The sequence below is a fragment of the Felis catus genome, chromosome D1, assembly GCF_018350175.1.
Source record: "Felis catus isolate Fca126 chromosome D1, F.catus_Fca126_mat1.0, whole genome shotgun sequence".
Taxonomy (NCBI): domain Eukaryota; kingdom Metazoa; phylum Chordata; class Mammalia; order Carnivora; family Felidae; genus Felis; species Felis catus.
The window spans coordinates 57,877,816-57,891,038 of NC_058377.1; the positions used below are offsets into that span (position 1 = coordinate 57,877,816).

Here is a 13,223-nt window from a genome sequence, read left to right on the forward strand (position 1 = left end):
GAGGAGAAAGCAGGAAAAGACCTCTCTGACCAGCCACAGCAATTTCTTACTTGACACATCCCCAAAGGCAAGGGAATTAAAAGCAAAAATGAACTACTGGGACCTTATGAAGATAAAAAGCTTCTGCACAGCAAACAACCAACAAAACTAAAAGGCAACCAACGGAATGGAAAAGATATTTGCAAATGACATATTGGACAAAGGGCTAGTATCCAAAATCTATAAAGAGCTCACCAAACTCCGCACCCGAAAAACAAATAACCCAGTGAAGAAATGGGCAGAAAACATGAATAGACACTTCTCTAAAGAAGACATCCGGATGGCCAACAGGCACATGAAAAGATGTTCAGCGTCGCTCCTTATCAGGGAAATACAAATCAAAACCACACTCAGATATCACCTCACGCCAGTCAGAGTGGCCAAAATGAACAAATCAGGAGACTATAGATGCTGGAGAGGATGTGGAGAAACGGGAACCCTCTTGCACTGTTGGTGGGAATGCAAATTGGTGCAGCCACTCTGGAAAACAGTGTGGAGGTTCCTCAAAAAATTAAAAATAGACCTACCCTATGACCCAGCAATAGCACTGCTAGGAATTTATCCAAGGGATACAGGAGTACTGATGCATAGGGCCACTTGTACCCCAATGTTTATAGCAGCACTCTCAACAATAGCCAAATTATGGAAAGAGCCTAAATGTCCATCAACTGATGAATGGATAAAGAAATTGTGGTTTATATACACAATGGAGTACTACGTGGCAATGAGAAAGAATGAAATATGGCCTTTTGTAGCAACGTGGATGAAACTGGAGAGTGTGATGCTAAGTGAAATAAGCCATACAGGGAAAGACAGATACCATATGTTTTCACTCTTATGTGGATCCTGAGAAACTTAACAGAAACCCATGGGGGAGGGGAAGGAAAAAGAAAAAGAGGTTAGAGTGGGAGAGAGCCAAAGCATAAGAGACTCTTAAAGACTGAGAACAAACTGAGGGTTGATGGGGGCTGGGAGGGAGGGGAGGGTGGGTAATGTGTATTGAGGAGGGCACCTTTTGGGATGAGCACTGGATGTTGTATGGAAACCCATTTGACAATAAGTTTCATATGTTGAAAAAAAATAGGGCAGCAGAATTACTGTGAAGAAAATAAACAGTATGATATAATAGTGAATACCTGGGAGGAAATAGACAATGGTGGTCAGAGAAGGTCTCTCTAAGAAAGTAACATTTTAGGTAAGATATGAAGAAGGAGAAGAGGCCACCGAGTAAAAAGCAGAGGAAAGATCATTCCAGAGAAAGGAAATAACACAGGCAAAGGCCGTAAAGCAAGAATGTTGCCATATAATAGTGAGCCAAGAAGGAGAATGGTAGAGAGTAAGATTGGACAGGCACTCAGTAGCCATATAATTCAGTTTTGTAGGTCAGCATAAAGAGTGTAGATTTTATCGTAAGAGCCACGAAAGGACTCTGAAGTATGAGAAAAACATCTGATTGACTTTTTTTTTTTAAGTTTATTTATTTTGAGAGAGTGTGAATCAGGGAGGGGCAGAGAGAGAGGGAGAGAGAGAGAATCTCAAGCAGGCTCCTTGCTGTCAGCACAGAGCCTGATGTGGAGCTCAAACCCACAAACCATGAAATCATGACCTGAGCTGAAGTCGGAAGCTTAACCGACTGAACCACCGAGGTGCCCCTGATTTACATTTTTAAAAGATAACTGTGGACAATAGATTGTGGGGGGCAAGAAGAAAAATAGACTGTTGAATTAGTCCAGGAAAGAGATAATTGATGGCTTGGACTAGAGTAGTGACAGGGAACAAGGAGAGAAGTGGCTGAGTTTGTGGCCTGGTGGAATGAATTCTGATGTATATTTCGTTGGAGAGAGGGTTCTTTCCTTGTATTAAGAAGCTGCAGGATTTGTTAGGTAGCAGAATTTGAATGTGTAGCTTCAGTATGGCTTTGTCTTATTCTCCTGGTGAGCTTTTAAAATCACAGCCAGGGGCACCTGGATGGCTCAGTCAGTTAAGCTTCTGACTTCAGTTCAGGTCATGGTCTCATGGTTAGTGAGTTCAAGCCCCACGTCAGGTTCTGTGTTGACAGCTGAGAGCCTAGAGCCTGCTTTAGATTCTGGTCTCCCCCTCTTTCTTCCCCTCCCCTGCTCATGCTCTGTCTCACCCTGTCTCTCAGAAAATTTAAAAAAAATTTTTTTTTATAAAAAAAAAATTTTTTTTTAATTATCACAGCCATACCCATGTCATTTCCATCGCTCTCCATTATCCAAAAGATAAAATACAGGGCTCACTATGTGGCCCTAACATACCACTTGCAGCTTCCTTACCAGTAGCCATATCGAACTATGTAAAGAATTAGTAAGGTATCATGATGGTTCATACCTCCATGCTTTTAATCTTGATTTTCACGCTGCTGCCTCCTCTTGAAAGCCCTCTCTGCCTCCTTCCTGGTCTTCTTGATAATAAATACCAGTTAGTTTTAAGGACTTGTGTGATTGTCATTGCAAAAAATTAATATCGCATTACTCTTCCCCTATCAAAATTTTATTTTCTGTTTGCCTCATTCATTCTGGACTGCAAGGTTAAAACCAGAAAAGAGGAATTAATAGAACTGATGGACTAGAAATTGTTTCTGCCCTGGTTCTGTTGAGAGAAGTACTGTTGTAGATAGATTGCTGTCCGTATTCAATAGAATGAAATAACTTTGCTGTGGATTTTAAATAAAGGGAACAGCAAGTCCCCTTTATCCCTAATAACTTCAAACTTAGAGAAAAATTGCAAATATAGAACAAAGAATTCACATACCCTTTACCTAGACTCCCCAATTACTAACATTTGTCACATTTGCTTTATAATTATCTACCTCCTGTCTCTCCCTTTCTTCCTGTCTTTCTTTGTCTCCCTATGCACTCTCCCCACACCCACACACAATTTTTGTTCTGAAGTATTTGAGAATATGTTATAGACATCATGCCTCTTTCCCCCCCTAAATTCTTATATTTCCTAAGAACAAGAACATTATACAAAACACTGTACAATTATAAAAATAGAGTTAACATTGATAATGTCTGTAGTCCATATGCAAGTTTCACTAATTGTGCCAATACTTCCATATAAAGAATTTTTTTTTTCCATTTCAGGATTATCCATTACATTTGTCGTGTCTCTTTAATCTCCTTTAGTCTAGAACAGTTTTGCAACCTTTCTTTGTCTTTCAGTACTTTGATTTTTTTTTTAAGTGAGACCTTTTATGTGTAGAATGTCTTCCACTGTGGTTTACCTGAATCACTTATTACTATAATGATTGTAAGATGATGATTTTCTAACTCCTCCATTCCTTATGTATTTACTAATTGCATTCTACTATACAGAAGAGTTGTCCCTTCTCCCATGTTTGTTTATATCGGTATAGACTCATGGTTTTTTACATTATTCAGTGTTATTGTCCATTACTATTATTGTTCTTTTTGATGCTCAAATTGTCCCAGATTTGGCCCATTTGAGCTCCTTTGACTGAATTCTGTGTTCTTTTGATATGTCTGCATCCTTTTCTGAGCACATCCTAATTTTCTGGCACAAGACGATGTTCTAGGCTCAGCTTATATTGTTGACAAATCATCTGTCTAGCTTTTCTTAATCCTGATAAGGTAATGTATATACAGACTGTTAGTGTTCCTACTATTATGGTATTTGAGAATGAGTTAATTACTTTCTAATAATCTGATTTGCCTCTAGCTCCAAAATTCTGATTCTGATTTCGGAAGGCCCACTAACTCTCTTCCTTTTGTTTTTATAGGTAACTGTGGAGCTTGTTATACATAACAAGGATTTCACTTGTGTGAATACTAAATTACGTAACAGCACCCAACATGGCCCACTTTGTACTCTTACAAGTCCAGATAAGACATTATCAGAACCTGGTCAACATGTTACCTGTACTAAAAATCCAGAGAACCTAAATCAAATTCACGAAGAAGTTGCAAAGAAAGTACAGAATTTGATACTCTCCAACCCAAAGTCACCAAGCCCTGTTGTGCCAAATCCTTCAACCTTCATGGCTGTGCCAGCCTCTCACAATTTAGCAAATCAGACAGATGGGTCAACAAAAGAGAGTGCTTTGCTGTTGCATGTGCTGTTGATGGTGGCTGATGGGAAAGATTTCATTACTGGAGAATCTGACAAACCTCCGCCATGCAATGTTTATTTAAATTGCAAACTTTTCAGCACAGAGGAAGTCACCAGATCTATCATCGCATGGGGCACAACACAACCAGTCTTCAACTTTTCTCAGGTAACTTTGTACATATCTTAACCTTCTATATCTATTAGGGCTATATGGAGGTGGGAGACAAGTATGTTTCCCAAATCATAATTCCATTATAAAGGAAACCTAGAATGTTCAGACTGGGAGAGACCTTTGTAATTAGCTGGTGTACAGATCCATTCCCACTATGGGATGGGAAGAGGAAAAGACACTATCAACATTTTAAAACTTTTTGTGCCTTCATTTTCTTCTGTCTCAATTGTTGTGGTTTCCCACTGTTTCTTTTGCCTGCGTTCTGATTTCTATTCCTTTATCCCTCCTCTAGAACTAAACTTTCCCCTTTCTTTTCTGTATCTCCAAGCTTTTTGTTCTTTTAATTTTTTCTCTAATTTATTCCTCTACTTGTTTTAATACTTATCTGGCTTGATTTCTCTGTAGAATTTGATACTATTGCTTAAATTATTTCCTGTTTTGGGGAGCCTAGGCAGCTCAGTTGGTTAAATGTCTGACTCTTGATTTTTGCTCAGTTCATGATCTCACAGTTTATGAGGTTGAGCCCTATATTGGGCTCTGTGGTGACAGTGCAGAACCTGCTTGGGATTCTCTCTCTCCACCCCCCTCTCTCTGTCCTTGCCCAGCTTATGTTCTCTTCTCTTGCTCTGTCAAAATAAACAAACTTTAAAAAAAAAAAAAATAGTTTCCTTTCTTGATTTTTGTAACTCCACTCTCTTATTTTCTTCCTGAATCAACAACAGCTCTTTTTTGGTCTTTGGGACAGCAGGAAAACTAGGAAACGAGTGGTGGCCCCAGCACTTCTTTCTCCCTTTTTTTTTTTTACCTTTAATTACTGGTACTCCTCTGCATTACTTTTATTCTTGGCACTGTTCCAAACCAACCCGCTTTTCCCATGGTCACTCCTTCCACTCCCATAGCTTCATCTATTATTTTTATGAAGATAACTTCCAAATCTATACTTCCATGTAGGCCAGACATTCCCTCAGGTTTCTGATCTCTCTATGTAACTGCTGGTCATCATCCCCAAATGTCTCAAAAGCACTTTACACTTGGCACCTAATGCACGGCCTGGCATATCACAGGTATTCAGTAAAGGTATGTAAATGAAAGAAGGAATTCAAATGTGTCTGAATCTGAATTTATTATTCCTTCCAGATCTGTTCCTCCTCCTCCTATCTGCCCTAATTCATATTGTAATCTACTCAGAAACCCAAACAGAACCTGAAAGGTATCCTTGATTCTTTATTACATAATTATTCACCAAATCCAATAGATGCTGCAAACTTCATTCTCCAGACGAAATCCTCCCACTCAACCCGACTGCTACTGCTTTCATTCAGGCCCTCTTTCTCATTCCAGATAGCCTTCAGTCTAGTCTGTTTCTGGTCTCTCCATGTCCATTCCTTTTTGTACCAATAGGAATGATCTTTCTAAAATATTAACCTGAGTATTTTATTCCCCTGGTTTAGACTTTTCAGTAATTCCCCATAGCCTTCAGAGTAGGTAAGATGTTTAGTTTGGACTATAAGCCCATTTAACAACTGCCTGACTGTACTTCTCCAGTCTCTACTCCTGTCACTCTTCCCTTCACACTAGATAGTCCAGCTATGCTCAGCTACTTGCAGTTTCCTAAATGTTCTTTTTCCCTACCTCTGTGTCTTTTCGTGTGCTTTTCCTCTGCCTTACATTTCCTCTGCCTTCTCACCCTTCATGACTCCTATTAGGTAGAGCTTTTTAGACAAGTTAACTTTATTCTGCTTATCCCTAAGAATTTAGTGTTACTTTCTGCCAGCAGCTTTCTCTGAAATCTCTCCTTTGTAGGTTAGGTCGCTATGTTTTAGTTTTTTTAGTTTCACAGAACAGAAATGTGCTCAGGTACCTTATGTAATTGGAGTTTCTTAGATGGATACAAAAGTAGGTCTGCTCAGGATCTCTGCTCTTCTGGTGTCTTCCTGTCATCTTGCCTTACCTAATTTCTGATTTCACCCTTTTTCCTTTCATGTTCTATTGATTTCATCATGGGGCTTATGTCTTCTCTGCTGATGCAGTTATACTGCAGCTTAGGTCACTTCAAATTGGTGGGCCCTTCATTCTGCCGTTAAGGAAACAGACTCGCTCTTGGCTGCAGATCTCTGCTTCTCTTCGTGACTTTTCTTTCTCTTTCATCTACCAGCTGGCTGGCCAGTTCTCAAATAATTTTACATTGGAAATCCAAATGAACAGTTGACTTGTTATTTACCATGACAGAAGATTGGGCAGAGCTTTTTGCATTAGGCCATTGCATCCAACCAGTGGGCTGGCTGCCCTTTGATTAGGTGCTCAACCCTTGTCTAGTCAGTAGCCATCTTTCTTTCAGAAACATCTGTCTTTCCGCAGGGATTTACAAATAGGTCATTTCGTCTTAGAAAGGCTTGGATGAGGCAGGCAGGCGCAGTCATTGATATGTCTGTGTCCTCAAAGCCCCATCTATATGACCTTTGTCATCAGAGAACTATTACCATTTTATATTTGGCCTTAATTGGTCTCTTACACCAGACTAGCTTCTCTTGAGAATACAGAGTGGGTTTTATTTTAATGTCTTCAGTTCCTAGCACTGTGAATGGCTTTCAGTTAGTACTTGTTGAATAAAAGTATAAATTGATCCTTTTTCTCAGGTGTTGGTTTTTGTGTTGTTTTTTTGATTGTTCCTCTCCCCAGGTGATTCCTGTCTCTCTGTCTTCCAAATACCTGGAAAGGCTGAAGAACAATGTGATGGTAATTGAAACTTGGAACAAGGTGCAGAGCCCAGGACAGGACAAGTTGCTCGGGCTGGTGAAACTCCCCCTCCATCAGTTTTACGTGTCATTCAAGTAAATAGGATCTTTTGGAGTATTCTTTACTTTACATCTTTAACTTTGTTTGGACTGAAGAGGAATTCTTTGGGTTTGCAAACATGACTAGCCCAATAATACCTTGGAGGACTTTTCTCAGTGTCACCACAGTGGCTGCTCTTTCCATGTTAAAACAGTTCACAGATACTGCTTACCATGTTTCAGGCCCTATGCTAAGAACCTTTCATACATCAAGTCATTTAATCCTCACAACAGTTTTCTAAGGCAGGTAACTTTTATTTCCCCTATTTTACAGATGAGTTAACAGAGGCACAGAGGATTTAAATAACTTGTTATATATATTGTAAGTAGTAGAACCAGGCTTAGAACCCAGAGAGTTCTACTGCTTCACCAAGAAGCTCTACTACCAAAGGTTATCACCTCACAAAATTAATGGTTTATCTCTGTCACAAAAGCATGATGATTATTCCCATCAGCTATCTGCATGATTTCTCTACTGAGTATTGTCTTTTGGACCTACAGATTTGATCACTGTACCTCACTTATCACTCAGTCGGGTATTGATTTATCTGGCGGTTATTTCTGTCCTCACTACAGACTGTTAATTTTTTGTTTTGGTTCAAGGTACTGATTTTTAATTATTTTAGCACTGACTTCTTTCCTAAGAGCTTTCTCATGGTGCTGTGTTTTAAATGTTGTGTTTTACATTTTACAGAGAACACTTTAGTGTGCACAGTTTCATGTGAGCCTTCCTATAACCCAGGAAGTATTATCATTATCCCCTTTTTACAAATGAGGAAGCTTGTCCTTTGACTTAGAAAAATCAACCTCTCTGGCTTTGTTTTCATCATCTGTAAAATGAGGGTGATGATAGATCCCCTGTCTCCCTTGTGGCACAATTGTGACAATCCAGTGAGAAAATAAATGGGTAAGCCTTCTGTGAACAGTGAAATACTTATGATGGTAGCACTGGAGAGCATGGTCAGGCTAAGGAGTGCTACTGAAATCATGCCACTGTCAGCTGTAGGCTTTGGCTTTTTCCCCTTTTTTTGCTTGTGATATTAGTGTAGTCTGGTATTTCCCTTCCCTTCTCATTTCATTAGACCCCATTCTTTGCTGACAGAGCATAAAATAATCATAGCTACCAGGTACTTAGCACTTATTGTGTACTAAGTATTGTAGTTGGTATTTTATATTTGTTTCCTCAACTTAGTCCTAACTTCCCTTTGAGGAAGTTTTATTACCTACATTTTACAGAAGACGAAACAGACTTAGAAATGTTAAGTTGATTACTTAGAGTCATCCAACAATTAAGTGGCAGAGCTAAGATTTAGCATGGTCTGATGAGCATTTGGACTTTTTTAATCTGTTAATAGTGGATAATATCAACCTTTGCAGTGTTAGAAGGATTATAAATGGAAGATGTTATTGGTAATATTATCCAAGTCTTACTGCCAGACACCAAAGCCCATACTTTTTCAAGTTGACCACACTGTAAAATAATGCAATTCAATAAGCTTGTACTGGGATAGTTCTCAGTCCCAGATGCTGGGCTTGGGGTCATGATGATAACAGAGATAAATCAGACACATTCCCTGCTTTCAGATTGCTACGTTAGAACTTATCTGCCTGGGAATTTTTATTTGATGAGTTACAGTAGAATGATGTTTTTTCAGACCACTATTACTTTTCTAGCTGTAGACCCATTTTTAACAAACTGAGAAAATAAGCCAAGTAGGAAATGCAGCAGCAACACTGAGACATGATTGATGGTTATTATTTGCTCATTCATACTTTCTCTCCCTCTAGAGATCCCAAAATTTCTCGCCTGCTGCTTGATGCTCAGTACCCAGTTGTTGCTGTTGACAGCTACATGCCTGTGATTGATGTGTTCTCAGGCCACCAAAATGGGAGTCTTCGCGTCTTTTTAGCCATGGGTTCTTCAGATCAGATAATGGCACTACAAAGATTAAAGAATGAAGAAGGAACACTTCCACCCTTCAGCCCTAGGCCAGCCCATTTTCTGGACCAGCCGTCTATAGCATCTGTTACTATGGTAGTCACTAACCACTTGATTATTTATAAAAACCATAATCTCATTTTAAGGTATACACCATGATGTTTTGATATATGTAACACTATGAAATGGTTACCATAATGAAGCCAATTAACGTTATCAGTCACTTCACCTTGTTACCTTTTGGTGTGTGTGGTGAGAGCACGAGATCTATTGTTTTAGCAAATTTTAAGTTCCATAATCTCATTTTATCTTGCATGTTTTAGTGAAACCATTGCCCCAGATCATTATTTCATTAGTGAAAAGAAACATATTTGCACCCTAATACTTGCTGTAGATTAAAGGAATTATTTATTTTTTATGATTTAAATGTATATCTGTGTTCCTCTGAGCTTTTTGAATCTATAAAGAAACTCTAATTGGACAGCCACCTCTTAATCCTCTAATTCACTAACGGTTAATTAATTGCCTTTTAAAAAATAGGGGTGAATGTAAAACTGCATTTAAAAAGTCTTAATTAAAGGGGCGCCTGGGTGGCGCAGTCGGTTGGGCGTCCGACTTCAGCCAGGTCACGATTGATCTCGCGGTCTGTGAGTTCGAGCCCCGCATCAGGCTCTGGGCTGATAGCTCAGAGCCTGGAGCCTGTTTCCGATTCTGTGTCTCCCTCTCTCTCTGCCCCTCCCCCGTTCATGCTCTGTCTCTCTCTGTCCCAAAAATAAATAAACGTTGGAAAAAAAAAATTTAGTAAGTAAATTAATACCTGTTTGCTTCACATATGTATTCTTTATACAAGAAGATATTCTTAATGTGTCCTATTCTTAATGTACTAAGAATCAGGAGCTGATTGAATTTTATCAAATACCTTGTTAGCATTTATTGAGATAGTCATGTTTCTTTCCTTTATTCTATTTAATGCACTGAAACATTTATGGATTTCCTAATATTGACCTAGGCTCACAGTCTAGAGTAAATCCAGCTGGATCTGATTACAGTGAGCAGTTGTGAGATTTATACACAATGAGAATTAAGTATCTGTTTTAGTATCAGCTAATTATGACTATTTCTTCATCTATACTCAGATTTTGTAGAGAAGCAGGAATATTCTAAGAATATTTTTTTCTTTAAAGCTCACCAGTATCTCTGTTTCATTTAATAGGCAGAGGACCAAAGAAATGGATTGATGGAGCATCACTTTGAGCTCCACGTAGAGAGCATTAAAGGGCTAGCCCCTCTTCAGGCAACAGTCTGGGGAGAAGCAGATTGTTATGTCCAGTACTACTTTCCAGTTCAAGACTCTCAATCCAGTGTGCTAAAAGGACCTGAGTTCCTTGAAAACGGTAGGTTTAGGAGGTTAGGGTTTCTCATTCTTGTATGGTTCTTTAATTGGCTATACTTAGGATTTTTTTTTTTTTTTTCCTGAGTGAATTTTGAGTTCCTAAATGTTTCAAGTCTTACCTGGGTAGTGCAGAAGATGGGCTAAGTTTTAATTTTTCCTTTCTTATGTTGTTTTCTGTAGCTTTTTATTTTGATATGATTTCAAATTTACAGAAAAGTTAACAAAAATAGTACAAAGAACTTCTATATACCCTTTACCTAGATCCCACCCATTATTTATATTTTGCCTGGTCACTCTTATCATCCATTCATATACAATTGATCCTCATTATTCATGGTAGTTACATTCTACGTAACATAATAGCGTGAAACACTGAATTAGGGAATACTGAACCATTGCTCTTAGGAGAAATATGTACATATATATCTCACATAGATCATAGTTGTAAATCCTAAAACAACTTATCCTAGTAGATTCTATTTTCTTTATTTCACAAAAGAGAGAAGTGTTAAGTGACTGAGGCTGCCTCAGTAACAATAACATGGTTGGCATTCAGACCCCATCCAACTGGCCCCAGAGCAAGATATTCTTGCACTACACTACACTACCCCCTACCATTTCCATTGTCTCATCATCTCTGAGAGCTAAAACAAGAAAGCAGAGTGTCCCCTTGTTCTAGCTCAGTTGAGAATGATCAAGTCAGGTGGCTCAGATTTTTTTGGCATTCTGAGTATGTCCACATATAACTGCAAAAGCACTGCCAGTATTGATTTTAGGGTTCAAATAAGGAACTTGTATCCAGAATATATAAAGAACTCTTATAAATAATAATAAAAAGACAATCTAATTAAAAAATATTTAGAAAATCTAAATAGACATTTCTCTTAAGATATATAAATGGCGCCAATAAGCGCATGAAAAGATACTCAGCATCATTAGTCATTTAGGGAATGAAAACCAAAACCACCACAGAATACCACTTCTTTTCACCAAGATGGCAATAATTTTTAAGCAAAAACAAAAATCAAACTAACAAGTGTTGGCAAGGATGTGGAGAAATGGCAACCCTTAGACATTGTCCAGCAATGAAGGGATCTCTTTCTTCTATATTATCATGGGGCCCTTGGGGGACCATAGCTACTATGGAAATAGACCTTGATAAAAGTAACATAGAAGATACAGGTTCTGGTATCAGGTGCATGATCTACTAAGACCTTTGGATTCACTATGTAACTTCAATATGTCCTATCCTGTCTGTTAAGTAGGAATAATAATAGTTGCTTTGTTTTTCTCACAGGAGTTTTGTGAGGATAAAATTGAAATTGAATATTAGCATACTGTCTTGCTACAGATAAAGCACTAAATGTGTTGGATTATTCTGAATTGCTTTTCTTTTCCAAAGGAATCTCTTTGAAGCCTTTCAGATCTGCAACCACACTCTGTGTTCCAGATCCCATCTTTAATAGTGAGCACCATCACTCTCTCCTGTTGCCAGCTGAAGTTCCACTGCAAAGGCTTCTGCTGAGTGTCTTCTCTGCACAGGGGCCCATGCCTGGAGGTGGAGTCCAGTTTGAAATCTGGTGCAGGTATAATGTGAAACCAGTTTTGTGCCTAGAAAGGAAGTGCACAATCATAGAGCATCCTTCCCTTGACATCGTAGTTTGAATTATAAGGAAGCTTAGCTTGAATTATAAGGAAGCTAAGCAATCCTTTCTACCCTATTTTATATTACCTGGCTTATTAGTGACTCTTCTCCAGATTTTACTTAAATCCGCTACATTATTAGGCTCTTGAGAGCAGTTGTATCTCATGCTTCTAACCACTTGTTACATTTGGAAGTGAAGTTCTATCAGTTTTACCTCCTACTGCTCTTAAATATTTAGTCACTTGTTTTCTTATTACTGCCCTATTTAGTTCAGGCCCTCATCATATCATGCCTAATTTACTGATAGCCGCCTTACTGGTCTCCCCGCTTCTAAACTCATTTCTTATAATCTGGTCTTCCAGCTCTTTACAAAGAGTAGTCTTTGTAAAATTTAAATCCATTGATGTAACAGACTTGACATGAATACAGAGGCTCAGCCTCTTTTGCATCCCTGCGCCCAAGAAGTGACAAAGAGAGTATAGATTCAAAATAAGAAACAGCATCAACAGAACTAGGGCAGAGTACCATATACTTGCCAGAAACTTTTCCTAAAAACAGTCAGGTGAATCAGTTTCATTTAAAACTGATACAAGAATGGAATGTTTTGGAACTAGAGGGTATTTATGCTAAGCGAAATTAGAGAAAGACAAATATCATATGACTTCACTCATATGAGGACTTTAAGACACAAAACAGATGAACATAAGGGAAGGGAAGCAAAAATAATATAAAAACAGGGAGGGTGACAAAACATAAAAGACTTTAAAAAAATTTTTTTTAATGTTTTATTTTTGAGAGAGAAGGAGCGACAGAGCATGAGCAGGGAAGGGACAGAGAGAGAGGGAGTCACAGAATCTGAAGCAGGTCCAGGCTTTGAGCTGTCAGCACGGATCCTGACGCGGGGCTGGAACCCACAAACTGTGAGATCATGACCTGAGCTGAAATCAGACACCTAACTGACTGAGCCATCCAGGCGCTCCCCATAAGAGACTCTTAAATATGGAGAACAGACAGAGGGTTACTGGAGGGGTTGTTGGAGGAGGGGATGGGCTAAATGGGTAAGGGGCATTAAGGAATCTACTCCTGAAATCACTGTTGCACTATAT

At 38.7% G+C, this 13,223-nt stretch overlaps 1 protein-coding gene across 14 annotated transcripts in view; it reads left to right on the forward strand.

Moving 5' to 3' along the window:
• C2CD3 (C2 domain containing 3 centriole elongation regulator) overlaps window positions 1–13,223 on the forward strand; it is a 142,189-nt gene that overhangs the window by 51,843 nt on the left and 77,123 nt on the right. For all 14 annotated transcript variants that reach the window (XM_045038750.1, XM_045038758.1, XM_045038751.1 and 11 more), the window contains 5 exons: window positions 3,806–4,300; window positions 6,986–7,137; window positions 8,929–9,175; window positions 10,293–10,473; window positions 11,875–12,058. In XM_045038750.1, the coding sequence (XP_044894685.1) occupies window positions 3,806–4,300; window positions 6,986–7,137; window positions 8,929–9,175; window positions 10,293–10,473; window positions 11,875–12,058 (1,259 nt within the window). The remainder of the gene's footprint in view (window positions 1–3,805; window positions 4,301–6,985; window positions 7,138–8,928; window positions 9,176–10,292; window positions 10,474–11,874; window positions 12,059–13,223) is intronic.